Consider the following 25,425-nt stretch of genomic DNA (forward strand, 5'->3'; position numbering starts at 1 on the left):
GAAGCACAGTCCAGATGTATTCCACACATTAAGAAAGGTGGAAAGAAGGCAAAACGACTACCGGCATGGTTAAAAGGGGAGGTGAAAGAAGCTATTTTAGCCAAAAGATCTTCATTCAAAAATTGGAAGAAGGATCCAACAGAAGAAAATAGGATAAAGCATAAACATTGGCAAGTTAAATGTAAGACATTGATAAGACAGGCTAAGAGAGAATTTGAAAAGAAGTTGGCTGTAGAGGCAAAAACTCACAGTAAAAACTTTTTTAAATATATCCGAAGCAGAAAGCCTGTGAGGGAGTCAGTTGGACTGTTAGATGATCGAGGGGTTAAAGGGGCACTTAGAGAAGATAAGACCATCGCGGAAAGATTAAATGATTTCTTTGCTTCGGTGTTTACTGAAGAGGATGTTGGGGAGGTACCCGTAATGGAGAAGGTTTTCATGGGTAATGATTCAGATGGACTGAATCAAATCACGGTGAACCTAGAAAATGTGGTAGGCCTGATTGACAAACTGAAGAGTAGTAAATCACCTGGACCGGATGGTATACACCCCAGAGTTCTGAAGGAACTAAAAAATGAAATTTCAGACCTATTAGTAAAAATTTGTAACTTATCATTAAAATCATCCATTGTACCTGAAGACTGGAGGATAGCAAATGTAACCCCAATATTTAAAAAGGGCTCCAGGGGCGATCCGGGAAACTACAGACCGGTTAGCCTGACTTCAGTGCCAGGAAAAATAGTGGAAAGTGTTCTAAACATCAAAATCACAGAACATATAGAAAGACATGGTTTAATGGAACAAAGTCAGCATGGCTTTACCCAGGGCAAGTCTTGCCTCACAAATCTGCTTCACTTTTTTGAAGGAGTTAATAAACATGTGGATAAAGGTGAACCGGTAGATATAGTATACTTGGATTTTCAGAAGGCGTTTGACAAAGTTCCTCATGAGAGGCTTCTAGGAAAAGTAAAAAGTCATGGGATAGGTGGCGATGTCCTTTCGTGGATTGCAAACTGGCTAAAAGACAGGAAACAGAGAGTAGGATTAAATGGGCAATTTTCTCAGTGGAAGAGAGTGGGCAGTGGAGTGCCTCAGGGATCTGTATTGGGACCCTTACTGTTCAATATATTTATAAATGATCTGGAAAGAAATACGACGAGTGAGATAATCAAATTTGCAGATGACACAAAATTGTTCAGAGTAGTTAAATCACAAGCAGATTGTGATAAATTGCAGGAAGACCTTGTGAGACTGGAAAATTGGGCATCCAAATGGCAGATGAAATTTAATGTGGATAAGTGCAAGGTGATGTATATAGGGAAAAATAACCCATGCTATAATTACACGATGTTGGGTTCCATATTAGGTGCTACAACCCAAGAAAGAGATCTAGGTGTCATAGTGGATAACACATTGAAATCGTCGGTTCAGTGTGCTGCGGCAGTCAAAAAAGCAAACAGAATGTTGGGAATTATTAGAAAAGGAATGATGAATAAAACGGAAAATGTCATAATGCCTCTGTATCGCTCCATGGTGAGACCGCACCTTGAATACTGTGTACAATTCTGGTCGCCGCATCTCAAAAAAGATATAATTGCGATGGAGAAGGTACAGAGAAGGGCTACCAAAATGATAAGGGGAATGGAACAACTCCCCTATGAGGAAAGACTAAAGAGGTTAGGACTTTTCAGCTTGGAGAAGAGACGACTGAGGGGGGATATGATAGAGGTGTTTAAAATCAGGAGAGGTCTAGAACGGGTAGATGTGAATCGGTTATTTACTCTTTCGGATAGTAGAAAGACTAGGGGACACTCCATGAAGTTAGCATGGGGCACATTTAAAACTAATCGGAGAAAGTTCTTTTTTACTCAACGCACAATTAAACTCTGGAATTTGTTGCCAGAGAATGTGGTTCGTACAGTTAGTATAGCTGTGTTTAAAAAAGGATTGGATAAGTTCTTGGAGGAGAAGTCCATTACCTGCTATTAAGTTCACTTAGAGAATAGCCATTGCCATTAGCAATGGTTACATGGAATACACTTAGTTTGTGGGTACTTGCCAGGTTCTTATGGCCTGGATTGGCCACTGTTGGAAACAGGATGCTGGGCTTGATGGACCCTTGGTCTGACCCAGTATGGCATTTTCTTATGTTCTTATGTTCTTTTTACTTAGTATGCTTCATTACTGGGAGTCATTACTTGGCTGTTGCATCAACACGAGTTGTTATTGGTGCTTGATTCACTAAGGCTTTTCTCTCAACCTGAATCTAGGGGAGGGGGGGAAAAGGTTCAGAAATCAGGCCCTTGGCATGCTGCACTGCTGCAAGTTGTTATTTGGAGTGCTGCATCCCTCAATTCATCCCTGGGCTGCTGTATCGTTGCGAGTCGTTACTTGGTGTGCACATCTCTGTGAGTCGTTACTTGGCTGCGGCATCACAATGAGTTATAACTTAGCATCCTGTGTTCCTGCGAGTCATTACTTGGCGAGCTGCATCACTGCAAGTTGTGCTTTAGAGTGTTGCATCACCAGAAGTCATTACGTGGAAAGCTGTGGTACCACAAGAAGACTAAAAGTTGCTGAAATAATGCAGAAACACAACAGTATATATACAGAATAACACAACCACACACACTATAACAGAATAGCACAGTATATGAAGGTAGATAAGGATCAATTAACTCATCCACTGGCTTTCTATCACGTTAAGTAAATGAGCATATAAAGCAAGTTTGCTTACTGTAAATGGTGTTCTCCATAGACAGCAGGATGAATTAGCCATGTTATGTGGATGACATCATCTGACGACGCCAAACGGACCCTTTGCTCTAGAACCTAAGATATGCCATACTGGGTCAGACCAAGGGTCCATCAGGCCCAGTATTCTGTCCAACAGTGGCCAAACCAAGTCACAAGTACCTGGTAAGTACCAAACATTAAATAGATGCCAAGCTACTAATGCTGGCAGCAAGCAGTGGCTGTTCCCTATTGATTAAAAGCAGTTTATGGACTTCTCCTCCAGGAACTTACTAATCCTTAAACCCAGCTACACTAACTGCCTTAGTACATCCTCTGGCAATTAATTCAGGAGCTTAATTGTGCATTGAGTGAAAAATTATTTTCTTTGATTTGTTGTAAATGAGCTACTTGCTAACTTCATGGAGTGCCCTCCTGGTCCTTCTGTTATCTGAGGGAGTAAATAACCTATTCACATCTACTCGTTCAAATCCTTTTATGATTTTGTAGACTTCTATCATATTCCCCTCAGCCGTCTCTTCTCCAAGCTGAAAAGACCTAACCTCTTTAGTCTTTCCTCATAGGGGAGTTGTTCCATTCCCCTTTATCATTTTGGTCGCCCTTCTCTGTACCTTCTCCATCGCAATTATATCTTTTTTGAGATGCAGCGACCAGAATTGTACACAGTACTCAAGGTGCGGTCTCACCATGGAGCGATACAGAGGCATTATGATATTTTCCGTTTTATTCACCATTCCCTTCCTAATAATTCCCAACATTCTGTTTGCTTTTTTGACCGCTGCAGCACACTGAACCGAAGTGACTATTTAATCTCGCCCTAATCCTACAGCTATAATAATGGAGTCGACTCACCTTATCAAAACCATCATAGGATGGGGAATATACAGAAATCTAAGGAGACTCACAGAACACAAGCAAAGAAAAACGCAAAGATTGTCTTCCCCACGATATGTAACAACTCTTCTGCAATCTCTTCTTGACTAATGTTCACACTCTTTTTATTGAATGTTCAGTCACTGTCAAAAAAAAATCCCACTGATGAATGATTGGTTAGAGGATTTAAATCCTACTATCTTCTACATTTCCCAAACCTGGATGAATGACAAAGATAATGTGCTCTTAAATCAAACTGACCAACCCAACTATGATGTCTGTCACTTCCCCAGACCTAAATGTAAAGGTGGGGGGTTACTAATAATCTGTAAAAAAAAAAAAAAAAAGAACTTAAACTTAAACCTTACAAAGTAGATATTAATCCTCCCTATGAGGTGGCAATACTAAAATCACCACAAATAAACATTGGAATGGTCTATTACGCCTCTGGTATACTTCAGAAAGACTGCTCACCTCTAATTGAATTATTCACTAAAGTGTTTCCATCACCTGATTCTACATTAATTGTAGGAGACTTCAACCTACAAGTAGTTTCCTGCATGTATCCGGATCAGTCCAGACTCCTGGGTTCATGCATCCCTGCCAGCAGATGGAGGCAGAGAGAGTCTCACTGACACTGTTTTATAATCCTTGGTGCCACCTGCAGTTCCTCAGTATTTCTCTGTCTCCAGCAGATGGTGGCTGGTGCATAAACCTGCAGTTCCTCAGTATTTCTCTGTCTCCAGCAGATGGTGGCTGGTGCATAAACCTGCAGTTCCTCAGTATTTCTCTGTCTCCAGCAGATGGTGGCTGGTGCATAAACCTGCAGTTCCTCAGTATTTCTCTGTCTCCAGCAGATGGTGGCTGGTACATAAACCTGCAGTTCCTCAGTATTTCTCTGTCTCCAGCAGATGGTGGCTGGTGCATAAACCTGCAGTTCCTCAGTATTTCTCTCTCTCCAGCAGATGGTGGCTGGTACATATACCTGCAGTTCTGCAGACTGGCAAGTTTTTCTGTTTTGTGGTGAGCCTTTCCTCCCAGGGTGTTTAGGTCCTGTTGGATCCTTCTCTGCTTGGTTGAAGTGGATGAGCTGGAGGTCGGTGACCTTTTTGTATGCTCGCTCCGTTAATGCGTGGGGTGTAAATCCTGGTGGTCCAGATCCCTCCCCTTCACGAGGCTGCTCATGCAGCTGCAGGCTCAGGGCGGTTGGTAATTTTTTCTTTTGCTCAACTTGCCTTCCTTCCTTTTTTCTTTTAAAATTCTGAATTCAGACTTTCTCTCCTTATTTGTTGCTTTTTGCTGAACCTGAGCTGGACAATTATTTTTAAAAAACCAAAGTACGTCTGTCTCGCGGGCGGCTTTCTCCTTCCAGTCCTGCTAGTAGTGGGTGGTCAGGCTCCGTTTGTTTTTTTCCCGATCGCGGTGTTGCTCAGGGCTCGGCAGGAGGTTTTTCCTGGTGACGAGAGAATGGTTTGCGTCTCTGTTTGCCGCACATGTGAAGCAATGCCGGCGCGGCTGAGCTGCTTCAGTCTATGTACGGCCTGCATTTCAGGGTGAGAGGGACCATCAGAGCCCCCAGCGACCACAAAAGGTGTGAGGCATCATTCGGTCTCTCACCCGAGGGCTCCTTTGAAGCACCGAAATGTGGCCCGCAGCAGGCCCCCGATTTTCTCTGACACAGTAACAGCAGCCATTTTGGCTGCCCCCGCAGCCCTGTTGTCTCAGACAGAAGAGGGGGGAGTTTTGCCTCTGCAACTTTCTCTGACCCACCCGACCACGATGGAAAAGCTGGGGGGAGGCACATGACGAAATTTACTTAGATCTGCCAGTGCCTGCATCCGCTGATGCTGCACCCACACAGATCCTGAAGGCTTCTCATGCTTTCTCTGCGGATTTTGCCCTCCTGCTGCATGAAGCTTATTTAGCTCAGCAGGTTTGGAGAAGAGATGGCTGAGTGGGGGATATGATAGAGCTGTTTAAAATCATGAGAGGTCTAGAACGGGTAGATGTGAATCGGTTATTTACTCTTTCGGATACTAGAAAGACTAGGGGGCACTCCATGAAGTTAGCATGTGGCACATTTAAAACTAATCGGAGAAAGTTCTTTTTTACTCAACGCACAATTAAACTCTGGAATTTGTTGCCAGAGGATGTGGTTAGTGCAGTTAGTATAGCTGTGTTTAAAAAAGGATTGGATAAGTTCTTGGAGGAGAAGTCCATTATCTGCTGTCAATTAGGTTGACTTAGAAAATAGCCACTGCTATTACTAGCATCAGTAGCATGGAATAGACTAAGTTTTTGGGTACTTGCCAGGTTCTTATGGCCTGGATTGGCCACTGTTGGAGACAGGTTGCTGGGCTTGATGGACTCTTGGTCTGACCCAGTATGTCATGTTCTTAGGCAGGTCTGGGTAGCCAGTCTCACCCTCTTCGGGGTCTGGGTTGCGCTCCTGGGCATGAGCAGTCCCATGGAAATAGGTCTTCATTAGGACAGCATTAGCGGTGTCTTGGGTGGCTGGTGAGGACTTGGATGACTCTGTTGGGTCACAGGAGGACCCCGGGACACAGAACACATTGTTGGTGTCGGACCAGGTTGTTGATCCGGATGATGCCGGCTTGTCTCAGGGAGATGATCTAGAGGATATTCCAGTCTCGGAGGGAGAAGACCCCAAAGTACTCAGCTTATTCAGGAAGGAGGAGTTAGGCCCTTTGATTCTTCAGGTCTTGGAGGAACTTGGGCAAAAACTCCTGCAGGAAGACTCCGATATGGAAGGAGCGGAACCAGTTCTGGATGGGCTTCGGGGTTCCATGAGAGCTTTTCCTTATCATAAATCGGTGAAAAAGATGGTGGATTAAGAATGGGGTATGCCTGACTCCAGCTTGAGAGTGGGAAGGGTGATGGCTAAGCTCTACCCCCTGCTGGGAACAGACGTTGGAGATCTTTTCCCTTCCAAAGGTGGACACTGCAGTTTTGGCAATCACAAAGACGATGACTATCCCCGTCGCGGGCTCCGCAGTGTTGAAGGATATTCAAGATCGTACGTCAGAGATTCACCTCAAGAGCATTTTTGAGGTATCTGCCTTGAGTCTGCCAATAGCTATCTGCTCCAGCTTCATGCAAAGAGCTTGCCTGAACTGGGTTCAATAGCTTCAGGATGGGCAGGCAAAATCTGGTGATCAGCCAGATAAAGCTGTGTGCATGGAGGTATCCGCTGCTTACGTGGCAGATGCCTTATTTGACTTGGTGAGAACTTAGTCCCATATTATGAGCTCCACGATGTCAGCCAAGCGGTTATTGTGGCTGCGTAACTGGTCGGCAGATGTTTTGTCTAAGTCTCAGTTTGGGGTCTCTGCCTTTCAAGGGATGCCTCGTTTTGGAGAGGATCTGGAGCACTTGATGAAGGATCTGGGTGAGAATAAGGTATATAAGTTGCTGGAAGATAAGCCTAAGGACAAGCGGCCTTTTCAGTCTCGCTTGCGTTTTCATGATGTTAGGAGGTCATGTCATGCGAGGGGAGCAGTTCTCTTATTGAGGTCAGTCCTGGGGCAGTCCTTTCAAGGTGATTAAGAACCTAAGAACATAAGATATGCCATACTGGGTCAGACCAAGGGTCCATCAAGCCCAGCATTCTGTTTCCAACAATGGCCAACCAAGTTCAAAAAAGGTTTGGATAAGTTCTTGGAGGAGAAGTCCATTAATGGCTATTAATCAATTTTACTTAGGGAATAGCCACTGCTATTAATTGCATCAGTAGCATGGGATCTTCTTAGTGTTTGGGTAATTGCCAGGTTCTTGTGGCCTGGTTTTGGCCTCTGTTGGAAACAGGATGCTGGGCTTGATGGACCCTTGGTCTGACCCAGCATGGCAATTTCTTATGTTCTTATGTTCTTAAGTACCTGGCAAGTACCCAAACATTAAATGAATAGATCCCAAGGTACTAATCCTTACTGATTAATAGCACTTGATGGACTTCTGCTCTAGGAACTTATCCAAAACATTTTTAAACCCAGTTACACTAACTGCCATAACCACATCCTCTGGCGATGAATTCCAGAGCTTAATTATGCATTGAGTGAAAAATAATTTTCTCCGAATTGTTTTAATGAGCTATTTGCTAACTTCATGGAGTGCCCCTAGTCCTTGTATTATCCAAAAAAGTAAATAACCGATTCACATTTACCCGTTCAAGTCCTTTCATGATTTTGTTGACCTCTTATCATAGCTAACAATATCCGTTTCTTCTCTGAGCTGAACAGCCCTAGCCTCTTTAGCCTTTCCTCATAGGAGAGACGTTCTTTCACCTTTATCATTTTGGTCACCCTTCACTGTACTTTCTCCAGTACAATTATATCTTTTTTGCAATGCGGCGACCAGAACTGCACACAATATTCAAGGTGCGGCCTCACTTTGGAGCGGTACAGAGGCATTATGGTCGCCGCATCTCAAAAAAGATATAGTTGCGATGGAGAAGGTACAGAGAAGGGCATCCAAAATGATAAAGGGGATGGAACAGCTCCCCTATGAGGAAAGACTAAAGAGGTTAGGGCTGTTCAGCTTGGAGAAGAGACTGCTGAGGGGGGATATGATAGAGATCGTTAAGATCATGAGAGGTCTTGAACGAATAGATGTGAATCGGTTATTTACACTTTCGAATAATAGAAGGACGAGGGGGCATTCCATGAAGTTAGCAAGTAGCACATTTAAGACTAATCGGAGAAAATTCTTTTTCACTCAACGCACAATAAAGCTCTGGAATTTGTTGCCAGAGGATGTGGTTAGTGCCGTTAGTGTAGCGGGGTTCAAAAAAGGTTTGGATAAGTTCTTGGAGGAGAAGTCCATTAACGGCTATTAATCAAATTTACTTAGTGAATAGCCACTGCTATTAATTGCATCAGTAGCATGGGATCTTCTTAGTGTTTGGGTAATTGCCAGGTTCTTGTGGCCTGGATTGGCCTCTGTTGGAAACAGGATGCTGGGCTTGATGGACCCTTGGTCTGACCCAGCATGGCAATTTCTTATGTTCTTATGTTCACCATCAGTGATTCTGCAGGAGCCATAGCCCCACAATAAGGTGAGGCTGGTCCACTCTGCCGTTCCTTTTATAGGGGGTCACCTAGCGCGATTTTACGGGGAGTAGGCCAAGATCACTCAGGATCAATGTGTCCTCAGCGTAATAAGAGATGGTTATGCATTAGAATTTGCTCAGCCTGTTCGCAACTTGTTTCTAGTTTCCCCCTGCGGGTCGTTGGAAAAGCATCAGGTGGTTCGGGCTATGTTAGACAGGTTACGGGACTTAGGAGCGGTGGTTCCAGTTCCTCAGGGTGAACGGGGCAAAGGTCGCTATTCCATCTATTCTCCCCATTCTAGTTTTAAAACGGGTAAATGTGGTGCTAAAGGTCCCGAGGCTTAGGATGTTGGGAATTCAGAGTCTCGGTCGTCTGGTGACAGTGTCTTGCGAGCGGGACTGTCCAGGTCCCACCCTCAATAGGGAGCTTTGGTACATCCCAGGAGTCTGGACTGATCCGGGTCCATACAGGGAAAGGGAAATTGGTCCTTACCTGCTGATTTTTGTTCCTGTAGTACCACGGATCAATCCAAAACCCACAGGATCTAGGGAGGTGGAGAGTCGTCCACTCAGCTGTAATTCTTTTGTTCAATCTACATTTTTTCAGGGTATGGAATACAGACTTGTTTGAAATGTTTTTACAGGTTTTTTCAAGTTTTGCAAGTGGTTTGTGCTTGGGTACAGGTCAATACTGAGGAACTGCAGGTGGCACCAGGGATTATGAAGCAGTGTCAGTGAGACTCTCTCTGCTGGCAGGGCTTCATAAACCCAGGAGTCTGGACTGATCTGTGGTACTATAGGAATGAAAATTAGCAGGTAAGAACCAATTTTCCTAAAGAACACCAAAAACCACAGCATTGACATTTTTTTAGATATAGTGGAAGCAATGGGATGCTCACAGTTTGTAACAAAGCCCACTCATAAAGCAGGACTTATCCTTGATCTAATATTTATTTGCCAATCACAATAATTGTGCAATCAATACCTGCCATAATATATTGCCCTGGTCTGATCCCCAACTAATAAAAGCAGATATAACCCTCCTCAACACAAAGCAAACAAATTTAAATAATATTTGTTATTTATTTAAATAATAGTCAAACTTTCACATTCAGAAAAAAGATAGAATTGGATGTACTTGAAGAATCAATTAAAAATAAGCTAATTGACTTTAATCAAACTAATGCCTCCTCAGCTTTTGACTTCTGGGATAAAATCGTCAATGATATAGCCAATAACATAAGCCCAGTCCAGGCATAAACGTTCCAAAAAGAACTAAATACTTCTAAACAAAAGAAACCATGGTACAGCGAAGAGCTAAGACGCACTAAACAGACACTAAGGAAATCTGAAAAACAATGGCGGAAATGCCCTTCTACAGAATCCCTAGGAAAATACAGATCCCACCTAACAAAATACCATGCACAAATCAATAAAGCAAAAAAATATTACTATGCAAAACAGATTCACGGGATAATATTTAATTCCAAATTACTCTTCGAAACTGTCAAAACTTAATCAAGGACCCATCTTCCTCCATCTTGAGTAACTATTACTTCTCAAAGAATGCCTGCAACAAATATGCCACCTCATTGTTAGATAAAATCAATAGGTTAAAAACACAATTCTCCTCATGCTCACCAACAAAAGAACCAGAAGAAAAACATGGACCACATTCGACAGAGTAACTAATTAATCAAATCATTACCAAAATTAAGCCTGCTACCCACTCACTGGACCCAATTCCTGCAAGTTCCCTGAAAATAGTATACAGTGTAATCACTCCGACAATCTCAACTATAATCAACCATTCACTCTCAGAAGGTTTGGTACCTCCTGGGGAAAAACAAGCTGTGATCAAACCAATCCTAAAAAACAAAACTGGCAGAATTTACAATTGGGACAATTATTGACCAATATCCAACTTGCCTTTTATCGCAAAATTTCTAGGAAAAGCAATGCTATCTCAATTGGAAAACCACCTAGAAGATAACGATATTCTATATCCAAACCAATTCAGATTCAGAAAATATCGATCAACAGAAACTTTACTCCTATCTTTAATAAACCCTGTAATACAGGGGTTTGACAATGATGAATCCTTTATCCTGGTGCTAACTGATTTAACAATAGCCTTCGTCACTGTGGACTACATCCTGCTATGCCATCAGTTGAGAAAAATTGGAATAGACGGAAGTGTTCTCAAATGGTTCTCTTCCTTCCTAGCCAATAGAACATTCCAAGTCAAATTGAGCAACCACATATCTGACACCTTCCCTATCGATACAGCTGTCCCCCAGGGTTCATCACTCTTGACAACACTATTCAACATTTATATACTTCCTCTGTATGCATAACTAGCGGAACTAGGAATCAACTTCATCTTATATGCAGAAGACATACAGTTCTTCATTCTATTTGCCAGGACCTAGGAATACAGATTGATGAGAACATTACAATTAAAAAGCACATAAGCAAATTAATTAAAACAGGATACTCCAAGATGCAAATATTACATCGGTTGAAATCTTTACTAACTTTCCAGGGCTTCCACACTCTCTTAAAACATTAATATTCTCAGACATAGACTACTGCAGCTCCCTGTTACTAGGCCTACCTTCAGGACTATTAAAATAATTACAGTTAATACAAAATGCCTCAGCAAGACTTTTAATAGGACACGGAAATTGGACCACATCACCCCCTCTCTGGCTGCCAGTACAATCCAGAATCCATTATAAAGTATTAACACTAATCTTTAATATCATCAATGACAGAAACCCATGACACTGCAACCATGCACACCACAGCGAACGCTAAGATCGCAAAACAAAGGAATATTAACTGTGCCTACAACACGGAGTACACATCTAATGCAAATAAGAGACCGAATATTTTCCATAGCAGGCCCCAAGTTGTGTAATTCTCTACCAGGGACATTACGTCTGATAACAGAAAGAGTTTCAAACAGGAGCTTAAAACCTGGCTCTTCAAAAATACATATGATCTAACTTAAAATAACAATATGCAGATAACCACAAAATAAAAAACATAGATAATGTTAGACGAATGAGCGATAAGTAATGAGACATGTAACGTGTATTAAGACAACTCACTTACTAATATGTGAAGGTTATACCGGAGTCTAAAATAACTTTGGTTTGATCCCATATTTGTTTATGTTGGTTTTTGGCCTAAGTTTGGGGTTGTTTTGCACTCTCTTTAATTTGTGGTAATTGAAATCTCCCTTAGGGAATAGCCACTGCCATTACTAGCATCAGTAGCATGGGATCTTCTTAGTGTTTGGGTAATTGCCAGGTTCTTGTGGCCTGGTTTGGCCTCTGTTGGAAACAGGATGCTGGGCTTGATGGACCCTTGGTCTGACCCAGCATGGCAAGTTCTTATTATTACCACACTACCAATTTGGTTAGCTTCCCTAATTTCTCTTAGCGTTTTATCATCCGCCTCATCATATTAGCAAGGTGGACGGTAGTATACTCCTATCACTATACTCTTCCCCAACACACGAGGGGTTTCTAGCCATAAAGATTCGATTGTGTATTTAGTCTCATGCAGGATCTTTATCCTGTTGGATTCTGTCATCCCAGACAAAAAGCACCATCCCACCACCAAGTTGCTCTTCTCTATCATTGCGTTATAATTTGTAACCTGATATAGCACTGTCCCATTGGTTATCTTCCTTCCACCATGTCTCTGAGATGCCACTTATGTCTGTCATTCGCTGCTATTCATTCTAATTCTCCCATCTTACTACTTAGACTTCTGGCATTCACGTACAGACATTTCAAAGTTTGCTTTTTGTTTGTATTAACAGCCTGTTTTTCAGTTGACAGGGATAAATTGGAATCTTTTAGCTCAGGTAATTCTTTACTTATAGGCTCTAAACTCATAGAGCTTTATGCTCAACTGAGCATGTGCAGGAATTCCCACATGGGCATTGCCTCGTGAGCCACTCAATGGATTGAAGAGCTAAGCCTAGCTCAGTAGTCGACTCTTCAGAGAGACGGGCAGATATTTAGCATGGCTAATTCATTCTGCTGTTTATGGTAAGCAAACTTGCTTTCTCCATCAATAAGCAGGGCTAAATTAGCCATGATATGTGGGGAGTCCCAAGCTGAGGGTTGCACTGAAGCATTTATTGAATAAGTAATCTGGACCCCAACATTCAGAGTAGACTACCAGGTTAACAAACTAAGTGAAACTGCTTGTCCACATTTACTGTCAACTTTTATAGATTGCCCACAGATGCAAAGAGACATAAAGACGTGCACTGACGACCATATTCCAATATTGCAGATGTCTTCAATATGCACTGCTTGTACATGAGCTACTGACTCCTTGTAAGTTACCACAGTGCTATTAGAGTTATAACCATGGTCACTCCTAGCAGGTTACCCAGTACTGTTACAGGTATAACCATGGCTGCTCCGTGCAGGTTACCCCAGTGCTGTTACAGGTATAACCATGGCTGCTCCGTGCAGGTTACCCCAGTGCTGTTACAGGTATAACCATGGCTGCTCCGTGCAGGTTACCCCAGTGCTGTTACAGGTATAACCATGGCTGCTCCGTGCAGGTTACCCCAGTGCTGTTACAGGTATAACCATGGCTGCTCCGTGCAGGTTACCCAGTGCTGTTACAGGTATAACCATGGCTGCTCCGTGCAGGTTACCCCAGTGCTGTTACAGGTATAACCATGGCTGCTCCGTGCAGGTTACCCCAGTGCTGTTACAGGTATAACCATGGCTGCTCCGTGCAGGTTACCCAGTGCTGTTACAGGTATAACCATGGCTGCTCCGTGCAGGTTACCCCAGTGCTGTTACAGGTATAACCATGGCTGCTCCGTGCAGGTTACCCCAGTGCTGTTACAGTTATAACCATGGTTACTCCATGTAGATTATTCCGGTGGTTTCCCCATGGCTGCTCCCTGAAGGTTATTCCAGTGCTGTTTCCCCATGGCTGCTCCCTGCAGATTATGCCAGTGCTGTTTCCCCATGGCTGCTCCCTGCAGATTATTCCAGTGCTGTTTCACCATGGCTGCTCCCTGCAGATTATGCCAGTGCTGTTTCCCCATGGCTGCTCCCTGCAGATTATGCCAGTGCTGTTTCAACATGGCTGCTCCCTGCAGATTATTCCAGTGCTGTTTCCCCATGGCTGCTCCCTGCAGATTATTCCAGTGCTGTTTCCCCATGGCTGCTCCCTGCAGATTATTCCAGTGCTGTTTCCCCATGGCTGCTCCCTGCAGATTATGCCAGTGCTGTTTCCCCATGGCTGCTCCCTGCAGATTATTCCAGTGCTGTTTCCCCATGGCTGCTCCCTGCAGATTATTCCAGTGCTGTTTCACCATGACTGCTCCGTGTGGATTATCCCAGTGCTGTTTCCCCATGGCTGCTCCCTGCGGATTATTCCAGTGCTGTTTCCCCATGGCTGCTCCCTGCAGATTATGCCAGTGCTGTTTCCCCATGGCTGCTCCCTGCGGATTACCCCAGTGCTATTTCACCATGACTGCTCCGTGCGGATTACCCCAATGCTGTTTCACCATGACTGCTCTGTGCAGATTATGCCAGTGCTGTTTCCCCATGGCTGCTCCCTGCAGATTACCCCAGTGCTGTTTCACCATGACTGCTCCGTGCAGATTACCCCAGTGCTATTTCACCATGGCTGCTCCCTGTGGATTACTCCAGTGCTGTTTCACCATGGCTGCTCCCTGCAGATTACCCCAGTGCTGTTTCACCATGACTGCTCCCTGTGGATTACCCCAGTGCTGTTTCACCATGACTGCTCCCTGTGGATTACCCCAGTGCTGTTTCACCATGATTGCTTCCTGTGGATTACCCCAGTGCTGTTTCACCATGGCTGCACCGTGCAGGTTACCCCAGCAGCCTTGGAAACCTGATGCAGTTTTACCTCTACACTATGTCCTTTTGCTTATACTCTCACCTCTTTGGCCTCTTAAAGTTCCACATGATGAGCAAACACTCAAGGCTTTTCCCTCATTTCTTCTATCTGTTAACACCATCTCCCTTTACTCCTGCACTCTCTGCATGTCCCAGTCATGTTTATATTCTGTCACAGCTAATTTTGGCACTGCATCTGCCGTAGACTATGCAAGGGGTTTGCAATATTCTCAGTAAAGAAGTATTTTCTCATGTTTTCCAAATCTTCCTCCCTGTAACTTTATATCATGACACTTTGTCCTTAGCTGTGCAAGTCATTACTCAGCATTTTCCTTATAGTGTTGCAGCATTATTTCTTGTTACCTGGCAGTGTGTCTCAGTAGTGTGCAGTGCAGTGTGGTTTTGCCTTGCAGTGGCTCTTGATGCAGTGTGGTGAGGTGGTTTCCTGGTACTGTGTCTTGGCCTGCTGTGGCGCTGTGTGTTACGTGGCAGTATTTACTAGTACTTTGCAGTGTCCTGTGTTCTTGCCTAGCAGTGATTCTTGATGCAGTGTGGTGCAGTTGTTAACTGCCAGTGTTTCATGGCCATGCATGCCAACGACAGGCTGGTGGCATCTTATGGACCAATTTATTGAGGCATGAACTTCTCAAGACAAGAGTGCACTTGATGAAATGCTTGGTATATCTGTCTATAACTCTTCCCTTTCTCCCCAGATACTCTGGTTGGCACTATGATCACGCAGGTGACAGGAAACGATGTGGACTCTGGCCCTGCCCTTTCCTATGCCCTCCTCCTGGACAGTGTGTCACGGGAAACTTTCAGCATTCTTCCCTATGGTGGACAGATCTCTTTGACACAAGCCCTGGACTTTGAGGATCGAAGCTGGTATACCCTCACTGTACGCTCTTCAGACTCCAAGCACGAGACCCAGGCTAATGTAACTATCATTGTTGAGGACATCAACGACAACGCTCCGGAGTTCATGCAGGAACTCTATCAGGTCTGTAAAATGCTGACCATTGTCAGCATCAAAGATGGATTCTGCTTATATGTGAAGAAGAATTAAGGAACATTATACTAGAGTGATAGGAGAGGAGCGCCTCAGGGAGTCTCTGCTATTGATGGGGGGGGGGGGGGGGGAATGTCCTGAGGGGTCTCTGCTCTTGACAGGGAAGGAGTTTCCTATAGAGGATGGAATAACTCCCATATGAGGAAAGGCTGAAGAGGTTAGGGCTTTTCAGCTTGGAGAAGAGACGGCTGAGGGGGGATATGAGAGAGGTCTTTAAGATCATGAGAGGTCTTGAACAAGTAGATGTGACTCGGTTATTTACACTTTCGGATAATAGAAGGACTAGGGGGCACTCCATGAAGTTAGCAAGTAGCACATTTAAGACTAATCGGAGAAATTTCTTTTTCACTCAACGCACAATTAAACTCTAGAATTTGTTGCCAGAGGATGTGGTTAGTGCAGTTAGTGTAGCTGGGTTCAAAAAAGGTTTGGATAAGTTCTTGGAGGAGAAGTCCATTACCTGCTATTTATCAAGTTTACTTAGGGAATAGCCACTGCTATTAATTGCATCAGTAGCATGGGATCTTCTTAGTGTTTGGGTACTTGCCAGGTTCTTATGGCCTGGTTTGGCCTCTGTTGGAAACAGGATGCTGGGCTTGATGGACCCTTGGTCTGACCCAGCATGCAATTTCTTATGTTCTTTATCTCTTTTGGTGATAGGGGAACAGTGCCCTGAGGAGTCTCTTCTGGTGATAGGGGAGGAGTGCCCCATGGAGTCTCTGCTGGTGATAGGGGAGAAGTGCCCCTTGAAATCTCTGCTGGTGGTAGGGGAGGAGTGCTCCTTGGAGTCTCTGCTGGTGGTAGGGGAGGAGTGCATCAGGGATTCTCTGCTGGTGATAGGGAGGAGTGCGTCAGAGACTCTCTGCTGGTGGTAGGGGAGGAGTACGTCAGGGAGTCTCTGCTGGTGATAGAGGATGAATGCATCAGGGATTCTCTGCTGGTGATATGGGAGGGGTGCCCCTTGGAGTCTCTGCTGGTAGGGGAGGAGTGCGTCAGGGATTCTCTGCTGGTTGTTGGGGAGGAGTGCATCAGGGATTCTCTGCTGGTGATAGGAGAGGAGTGCGTCAGGGATTTTCTGCTGGTGATAGGGGAGATGTATGTCAGGGATTCTCTGCTGGTGGTAGAAGAGGAGTGCGTCAGGGATTTTCTGCTGGTGATAGGGGAGATGTACGTCAGGGATTCTCTGCTGGTGATAGGGGAGATGTATGTCAGGGATTCTCTGCTGGTGGTAGAAGAGGAGTGCGTCAGAGATTCTCTGCTGGTGGTAGAAGAGGAGTGCATCAGGGATTCTCTGCTGGTGGTAGGAGAGGAGTGCGTCAGGGATTCTCTGCTGGTGGTAGGGGAGTTGTACATCAGGGATTCTCTGCTGGTGGTAGAAGAGGAGTGCATCAGGGATTCTCTGCTGGTGGTAGAAGAGGAGTGCATCAGGGATTCTCTGCTGGTGGTAGGGGAGTTGTACATCAGGGATTCTCTGCTGGTGGTAGGGGAGGAGTGCGTCAGGGATTCTCTGCTGGTGATAGGAGAGGAATGCGTCAGGGATTCTCTGCTGGTGATAGGAGAGGAATGTGTCAGGGATTCTCTGCTGGTGATAGGAGAGGAGTGCGTCAGGGATTCTCTGCTGGTGGTAGAAGAGGAGTGCGTCAGGGATCCTCTGCTGGTGGTAGAAGAGGAGTGCGTCAGGGATTCTCTACTGGTGGTAGGAGAGGAGTGCATCAGGGATTCTCTGCTGGTGGTAGGGGAGTTGTACATCAGGGATTCTTTGCTGGTGGTAGAAGAGGAGTTCGTCAGGGATTCTCTACTGGTGGTAGAAGAGGAGTGCGTCAGAGACTCTCTGCTGGTGATAGGGGAGTTGTACATCAGGGATTCTCTACTGGTGGTAGAAGAGGAGTACGTCAGGGATTCTCTACTGGTGGTAGGAGAGGAGTGCGTCAGGGATTCTCTGCTGGTGGTAGGGGAGGTGTACATCAGGGATTCTCTGCTGGTGATAGGGGAGGAGTGCGTCAGGGATTCTCTACTGGTGGTAGGAGAGGAGTGCATCAGGGATTCTCTGCTGGTGGTAGAAGAGGAGTGCGTCAGGGATCCTCTGCTGGTGGTAGAAGAGGAGTGCGTCAGGGATTCTCTACTGGTGGTAGAAGAGGAGTGCGTCAGGGATTCTCAGCTGTTGATAGGGGAGTTGTACATCAGGGATTCTCTGTTGGTGATAGGGGAGGAGTACGTCAGGGATTCTCTACTGATGGTAGAAGAGGAGTGCGTCAGGGATTCTCTGCTGGTGATAGGGGAGTTGTACATCAGGGATTCTCTGCTGGTGATAGGGGAGGAGTGCGTCAGGGATTCTCTACTGGTGGTAGGAGAGGAGTGCGTCAGGGATTCTCTGCTGGTGGTAGAAGAGGAGTGCGTCAGGGATTCTCTGCTGGTGGTAGGAGAGGAGTGCGTCAGGGATTCTCTGCTGGTGGTAGGGGAGGAGTGCGTCAGGGATTCTCTACTGGTGGTAGGAGAGGAGTGCGTCAGGGATTCTCTGCTGGTGATAGGGGAGGAGTGCGTCAGGGATTCTCTGCTGGTGATAGGGGAGATGTATGTCAGGGATTCTCTGCTGGTGGTAGAAGAGGAGTGCGTCAGGGATCCTCTGCTGGTGGTAGAAGAGGAGTGCGTCAGGGATTCTCTGCTGGTGGTAGGAGAGGAGTGCGTCAGGGATTCTCTGCTGGTGGTAGGAGAGGAGTGCGTCAGAGATCCTCTGCTGGTGGTAGAAGAGGAGTGCGTCAGGGATCCTCTGCTGGTGGTAGGAGAGGAGTGCATCAGGGATCCTCTGCTGGTGGTAGAAGAGGAGTGCGTCAGGGATTCTCTGCTGGTGATAGGTGCCCCTTGGAGTTTCTACTTGTGATAGGGGTGGAGTGCTCTACAGATTCTTGTGTTGAATGGGAGAGGAGTGGCTTTGTTTGTTTCTGCCCATGATAAGGGAGAAGGATCATAAGAATTATCCAAGGACAAGCAGGATGTTAGTCCTCACACATCAGTGACATCATCAGATGGAGCCCTGATGCGGAAAACTCATGTCAAAATTTCTAGAAGTTTTATAGGCAGCCTGAGAATGCCCAGCATGCCCTAAACTACGCAACCATGTGGGGACCCTCTCCAGTCTCTCTTTTCCCATGGAGCTGTAAGCCTCAAGGTGTGAGTGAGCTCACTTTGGCTGTTTTTTTGTTTGGTTTTTTTAGCCTTGTCAAACTGCTTTTTCTTGCATTTTTCATGGATTTTTCCTCTTTGTTCCATGTTGGGTCCCGCTCGATGCCCTCCCGTAGTGTCTTCTAGTAGGGATTTTCAGCAATTCGGGTAAGTTTCATTTCACGGTCGATTCCCTGTGGTAGTGGTTAGTCCTGGGGGAATTCTGTGTTACTGCGGAGTGCAGAATTCCCCTCCTGTGCAGAATTGCCATTTTCTGCGCAGAAAATGGCAAAGGAGACTCCAGCATGCCGCGAACGGAGCGCGTGAAGATGAAGGCCCCAGTGTGCCGCTGGACACGGTCCACTCGCCCCGACAATGAAGGCCCTGGTGAAAGTGAATGTGTGTGCATGTCAGAGGAGAAGGGTGTAAGAGAGAGGAGAAGGGTGTAAGAGAGAGGAGAAGGGTGTGTGGGAGTAGAGGTGAGAGAGCAGGAAGAGGGGTGTGGGGGAGGGGAGTGTGAGAGAGAAAGCAGGGGGGTGAGCATGAGGGTGTGAGAGAGAGCATGGGAGGTGAGAGAGCAGGGGGGGGGGGATGCTTGAGTGTGGGTGCCAGAGAGAGAGAGGAGCCTATATGAGGAGATTGTGAAGGCGTGTGTATGTGTGTGAGAGACTGGGAGCGCGTGTGTATGAAAAAGGGATCGTGTATGTGAGGGTGCTAGCCTGTGTGAAGGGATTGTGTATGTGTGAGACAGAGCCTGTGTGAAGGGGAGCGTGAGAGAGAGACATAGGTAGCCTGTGTGAGGATGTATGTGTGAGAGAGAAAGGGAGCTTGTGTGGGTGTGTATGCAAGAGAGAGGGACCCTGTATGAGGGGATGTGTGTGTGTGCGTGAGAGTGAGGGAGCCTGTATGAGGGTGTGTGTGTATGTGTACTAGAGAGAGGGAGCATGTGTGAGAGAGAGTGAGGGTCAGAGGGATCTTGTGTGAGGGGCAGTACTGAGAACGGGGTCAAACTCTGGGACTGGCGATAGAGTGGAAGAGGTTGGGCCTAGAGGTGGAGGGGAGAGATACTGGCAGGTGGAGGAGTTGGGGTTTGAGAGAGCAAAGTGGCCAGGGGAGTAGGGAGAGCGAGTGGAAGGGACAATCTTACAGTGAATTTCTAGAGAAATTCTGCTCAAAATATTTAAAATTCTGCATCTCTAAGTAATAATGTTTTTCTGTATTAATTTAAAATATAATTACTTAAAGACTGGCATGTAAATTGTGATATTTTGACCAAAAGAAAGTTTGCAGAATTTTGCAGAATTTTAAGTTTTTGTGTGCAGAATTTTAAGTATTTTTGCACAGAATTCCCCCAGGCGTATGGTGGTGCATCGGTGCCCACCAGCCATCAATGCCCCACCACCATCATTTTTGGTTCATGCCCCTTTTGTTTTTCATCCTGCATGGCCACTTCCAGTTTTTGGTGATTCCCCCGGTGCCCGAGAACCTTGTCCTTCAAAGATCCATATGACATATGTGTCCTCTGCCTGGGTGCATCTCATGGCATTCGGGGTTGCCACTTATGTGCCCAGAAGACCCCAGAAGGGATGTCTGCTTTAACTCGACAAGATGGAACAGCTCTTTGTGTCGAAGAAATCTGAGCCATCGGCATCAAAGGACCAAGGAGCCACACCTATGGACACCAAGCCATCAACATTGGTGGGACTATCGGTTCCGTTGATGCCATCGGAAGACAGGGGGGCCGGAGATCGGCCATCATTGATCTCCTCCAGGCCAAGGATGTCAGGTTCCTCATCATAGCTCTCTGCACTGAGGAAAGACTGGGCCAACCATCAAGGGAAGCTGAAGAAGAATCGGTATTAGTCCCTATCGATGCACGATGCCAGGCACAGGGATGCACTGGCTTTTTTGGCATAGCCCCCAAAGTGCCCCCACGGTGATGAGTGCCAATCCTCTATCAGTTTCAGGTGTCTGCGATGGTCTCGACTGGTCCTGATGCCAGTAACCGATGCACCTCGAGGATCCGAAGAGGATATGGCCACCTCTCCTTCCTCCCAGTCCATGTTGGAATCGGCAACGTTCAAGGAGTTGCTGAAGCGCCAAGTCCAGTTAGTGGTGGAACAGATGCTGCAGGGCTTGGATCCCGTGGCACTGACAGCACCGGACCCGGTGCCACCTGTCCTCATACCGCTTCTGAAGAAGCTCAACATGCTCATCAGTATGTTACTGATCCAGCTGGCATTGGTTTCTGGGACAGCATCGATGCCCAGTGGGCCACTGAGGTTTCCCCCTACCAATACGGTGTTCATCGCAGGTTTTTCCAAGGAGGAAGCTCCACCGAGGCTGGCATCAATGCTGAGGCCTGCAGCCTACTTTCCAGTTCTACCAGTGTCTGCACCTCTGGACGAAGGCTGAGCACATAGAGACCCATCACCTATGGCTTACAGTGAGGATGAGGAACCCTATAACCTCTAGGGGGATGACGCTTTAGAGACCTCCTCCGAAAGCTCCGAGGATCTCCCTTCAGAGCCTTCTCCTCCAGAGGAGCGAAGGAAGTCTTCGTCTGAGTACTTAACCTTCATAGGTTTTGAGAGGTTGATGGCAGAAGCCATCCCTTTTCATTTATTGCTTGAGAAGGATGATAGGCATTAAATGCTTGAGGTCCTCCAGTTCGTGGAGTTTCCTAAGGAGATCAATGTGGTCCCGGTACAAGAGATCCTTAAGGAGTTGCTGCTGAGGATTGGGAACACTCCCTCACAGTGACTCTCATTAATAAGAAGGCAGACGGGGTCTACCCTGTCCAGAAGGCTGCTGGATTCAATAAGCATCAGCTGCTCCACCAGTCGGTGGTGGTCGAATCTGCCCACAAAAGGGCCACGTGCTCTCAGACTCAATCCTTGGCGCCCCTGGGGAAGGACCATAGAATGATGGACACTCTTATGAGGAAGGTGTTTCAAGCCACCATGCTCATTGCCCGCATTGCTGCCTACCAGTACTCATGGGACATCTGGAAGCAGATGCAGGAGGTGACCAAGCAGCTGTCTCAACAGCAGCAGGACACCCTCATGTCACTGGTGCATAAGGGCCTGGAGTGCAGAAAACACTAGGTCTGTGTGACCTAGTGTTTTTGAGATGGCATCGAGAGACTCTGCAGTGGGAATCAGTGGCCACAGAATGGCAAGGCTGTGGGCCTCAGATCTCTGACTAGAGGTACAGGAACAAGTCGCCGACGTGCCTTGTACTGGAGAGAATCTCTTTGAGAAAGCATGAGGGATGCTGTGGCCCAGCTTCGGGACCACCATGAAAACCCTTCAACAACTCTCCACCAGTACTCCAGACCCTTCCTCCTCTTTTAGGAGGCCAGCAAGACTGGGGCCAAAGAAGTCTTTCTTTCACCAAAGAAAGTGCCCCCTCGCTCCTGTCTATATCATCAGGGCTCCTGCAGCCACCATAGGCAGCAGAGAGCCCCTAAGCCCTAGCTGGCTCCTCAATCATCGAGGATGGGGTTTTGACTGGGCTGTAAGGAGAGTAAGCCAGTTGCCCGTACCCGGGTCGATGGACCCTCTGGTTGGTGGAAGGCTGTGGTTCTTTGTGAACCAGTGGCCCAATATAACCTCAGACCAGAGCATTCTGTTCATTATTCGTCACGGGTACAAAATGAATCTATTGGTTGTCCTGCCAGATTGCTCTCCATGCCCATTTTGGAGGTTGGTAGCACATCAGGAGGTACAACTAGTGGATCTGTCTTCCCTCTTAACGGCCAGAGCAGTCAAGCCCTTACCACCAGGGCAAAGAGGCCATGGATTCTACTCCAGGTACTTTCTGATTCTAGGACTCTGTCCCATCCTAGACCTAAGGGCCTTGAACAAGTTTCTAAGAAAAGAAAAGTTCAAGATGGTTTCCCTGTGCACCTTCATCCCCCTTTTGCAAAATGGAGACTGGCTATGCTCCCTCGACCTACAGGACACATATACTCATATTGAGATCTTCCCCGGTCAAGGGAAGTATCTCCTTTTTGTGGTGAGAAAACAGCACTTCCAGTACCAGGTGTTGCCCCTCGGGTCTTCATAAAATGCCTAGCCATGGTGGCAGCACACCTCCGTAGGCTGGGAGTGCATGTTTTTCTATATGTGGATGATTGGCTGGGCAAGAGCATGTCTCAGGCAGGGACCGCCAGGTCCATGCACTTGACCATCCAGGTGTTGGAGTCATTAGGATTCATTCTCAACCACCCAAAGTCCCTTCTCAGCCCATCACTTCAAGTGGGCTTCATATGAGCCCTGCTAGACAATGCTCAGGCCAAGGCATTCCTGCCTCACCAGAGGGATGTCACCTTGAAGACCATCATGGCACAGATCCAACAGAGCCAGCAGGTGTCAGCTTGGCATTGTTAAGGTGATTGGGCCATATGGCCGCAACTGTCCATGTCACTCCCTTGGCACGTTTACACATGCACAGAGCCCAATGGACCCTGAGGTTGCAGTGGTGCCAGACCACTCAGAGCCTCCAGGATTGCATCCAAGTCACCTCATCTTGTCCTGGTGCCAGGTAATTTGGAACAGGGGATCTCATTTCGAAGTCCTCCTCCCAAATTGTCCTAACCATGGATGCATCCACCCTGGGGTGGGGAGCTCATGTAGATAGGCTCTGCACTGAGGGTCTCTGGTCTGCTAAGGAACAGTCTTGTCAAATCCCAGGAGCTTCGGGAGATCTGGTACGCACTAGGCTTTCAGAAATCGGCTGTCCAACAAAGTTTTACTGATCCAGACCGACAACCAGGTAGCCAAGTGTTATGTCAAAAAGCAGGGAGGCAGAGGATCATGCCTCCTGTGTCAGGAAGTGGTCCAGATCTGGTCATGGACCTTGTCCCACGGGATGGTGCTCAGGGCCATGTACCTGGCCAAGAAGGAGAACATGGTAGCAAACTGGCTGAGTCGAGCCTTCAGACCCCACAAGTAGTCCCTGGACCAGGGGGTAGAGAATTGCATATTCCCCCTCTGTGAGAGCCCAGACATAGATCTCTTTGTGTCCCCCTGCAACAGGAAGGTGCCTCAGTTCTGCTCCCTATACAGATCAGACAGCAAACCAGCCTTGGATGCCCTTTCCTGTCACTGGGGCAAGGGTCATCTGAATGCGTATTTTCCCATTCCCTTAGTGACAAATTCTCTCTTGAAGCTTCGTGTGGATAGGGGGACTATGATCCTCATAGTCCCTTATTGGCTGAGACAGGTCTGGTTTCCATTCCTACAGGAGTTGTCCATCTGGAGACCGATCAGTCTGGGGACTTCCCCATATCTCATCACGCAAGATCAAGGCAAGCTGAGGTATCCCAGCTCACAGCTTGGATGTTGAGATGTTAATCCTGCAGCCACTTGATCTTTCAGAGGATGTGTCTCGGGTCCCGGTGGCTTCTAGATAGCCTTCCACTAGAAAGTCCTATGGACTGAAGTGTAGGAGGCCCTAGATCCGTTCTCTTGCCCCACACAAAAACTGCTTGACTACCTCCTACACCTATCAGAAGCTGGCTTAAAGACCAACTCTGTTAAAATTTCATCTCAGTTCACTTGGTGCATACCACCAAGGTGTAGATGGTATGCTCATTTTTGTACAGCCTAAAGTTGCACATTTCATGCGGGGCTTGCTTCAAAAGGCATCCCACTTTGTCTTGGAACCTCAAGGTCATGTTATCTCAGCTGATGAAAGCTCCTTTTGAGCTTCTGCACACCTGAGACCTGAAGTACCTGACCTGGAAGGTCATATTTTTGGTGGCGGTCACTTCAGTGTATATGGTCAGTGAATTCCAGGCCATAGTGGCTTATCCCTCTTATACTAAGTTTTATCATAACAGGGTGGTCTTGCGTATGCACTCTAAGTTCCTGCCTAAGATGGTGATGGAGCTCCATCTTAACCAGTCAGTCATCCTGCCAACATTCTTTCCCAGACCCATTCGCACCAAGGTGAACACTGCACAGTTTGGACTTCAAGCGAGCCTTAGCCTTCTATCTGGATTGGACAGAAGCCCATAGAAAGTCCACCCAACTTTTTATTTCTTTTGATAGGAATAGGTTGGGCGTTACTTTTGCCAAACAGACAATATCCAATTGGCTAGCAGATTGCATCTCCTTCTGTTATGCCGAGGCAGGACTGCATCTTGGGGGTCAAGTCAAGGCTCTTTCTATCAGAGCCATGGTAGCGATGGTGGTCCTCTTGTGAGCACTTCCCTTGGAGGAGATCTGCAAGGCTGCAACGAGGAGTTCTCTCCACACATTCAAATCTCATTACTGTCTGGATAGAGTTAGCCGACATGACAGTAGGTTCAGCCTATCTGTCCTTCGGAACCTGTTTGAGGTGTAGAACCCAACTCTCCCACCTAGGACCTGTTTGGTTTCAGGCTGTCTCCCCCCCTCTGTTACCAACAGCACCAGTGTTGTTGTGCCCATTGGCATCTGGATGGTTATCTGTTGGTCCCCTTTTGTGTTGGGGAGTAGCCTATAGCTAGGGATTCACCCATGTGTGAGGAATACCATCCTGCTTGTTCTCAGAGAAAGCAGAGTTGCTTACCTGTAACAGGTGTTCTCCGAGGACAACAG

General features: G+C 46.6%; 1 protein-coding gene across 1 annotated transcript in view; it reads left to right on the top strand.

Annotated features, from left to right (window-relative positions):
• The window catches only part of LOC115091554 (protocadherin-16-like), a 145,558-nt gene that overhangs the window by 99,856 nt on the left and 20,277 nt on the right, over positions 1-25,425 (top strand). The window contains exon 6 of the mRNA XM_029601737.1: positions 15,321-15,607. Within this exon, the coding sequence (XP_029457597.1) occupies positions 15,321-15,607 (287 nt within the window). The remainder of the gene's footprint in view (positions 1-15,320; positions 15,608-25,425) is intronic.

This window comes from Rhinatrema bivittatum, chromosome 5 (assembly GCF_901001135.1).
Source record: "Rhinatrema bivittatum chromosome 5, aRhiBiv1.1, whole genome shotgun sequence".
NCBI classification, from domain to species: Eukaryota; Metazoa; Chordata; class Amphibia; order Gymnophiona; family Rhinatrematidae; genus Rhinatrema; species Rhinatrema bivittatum.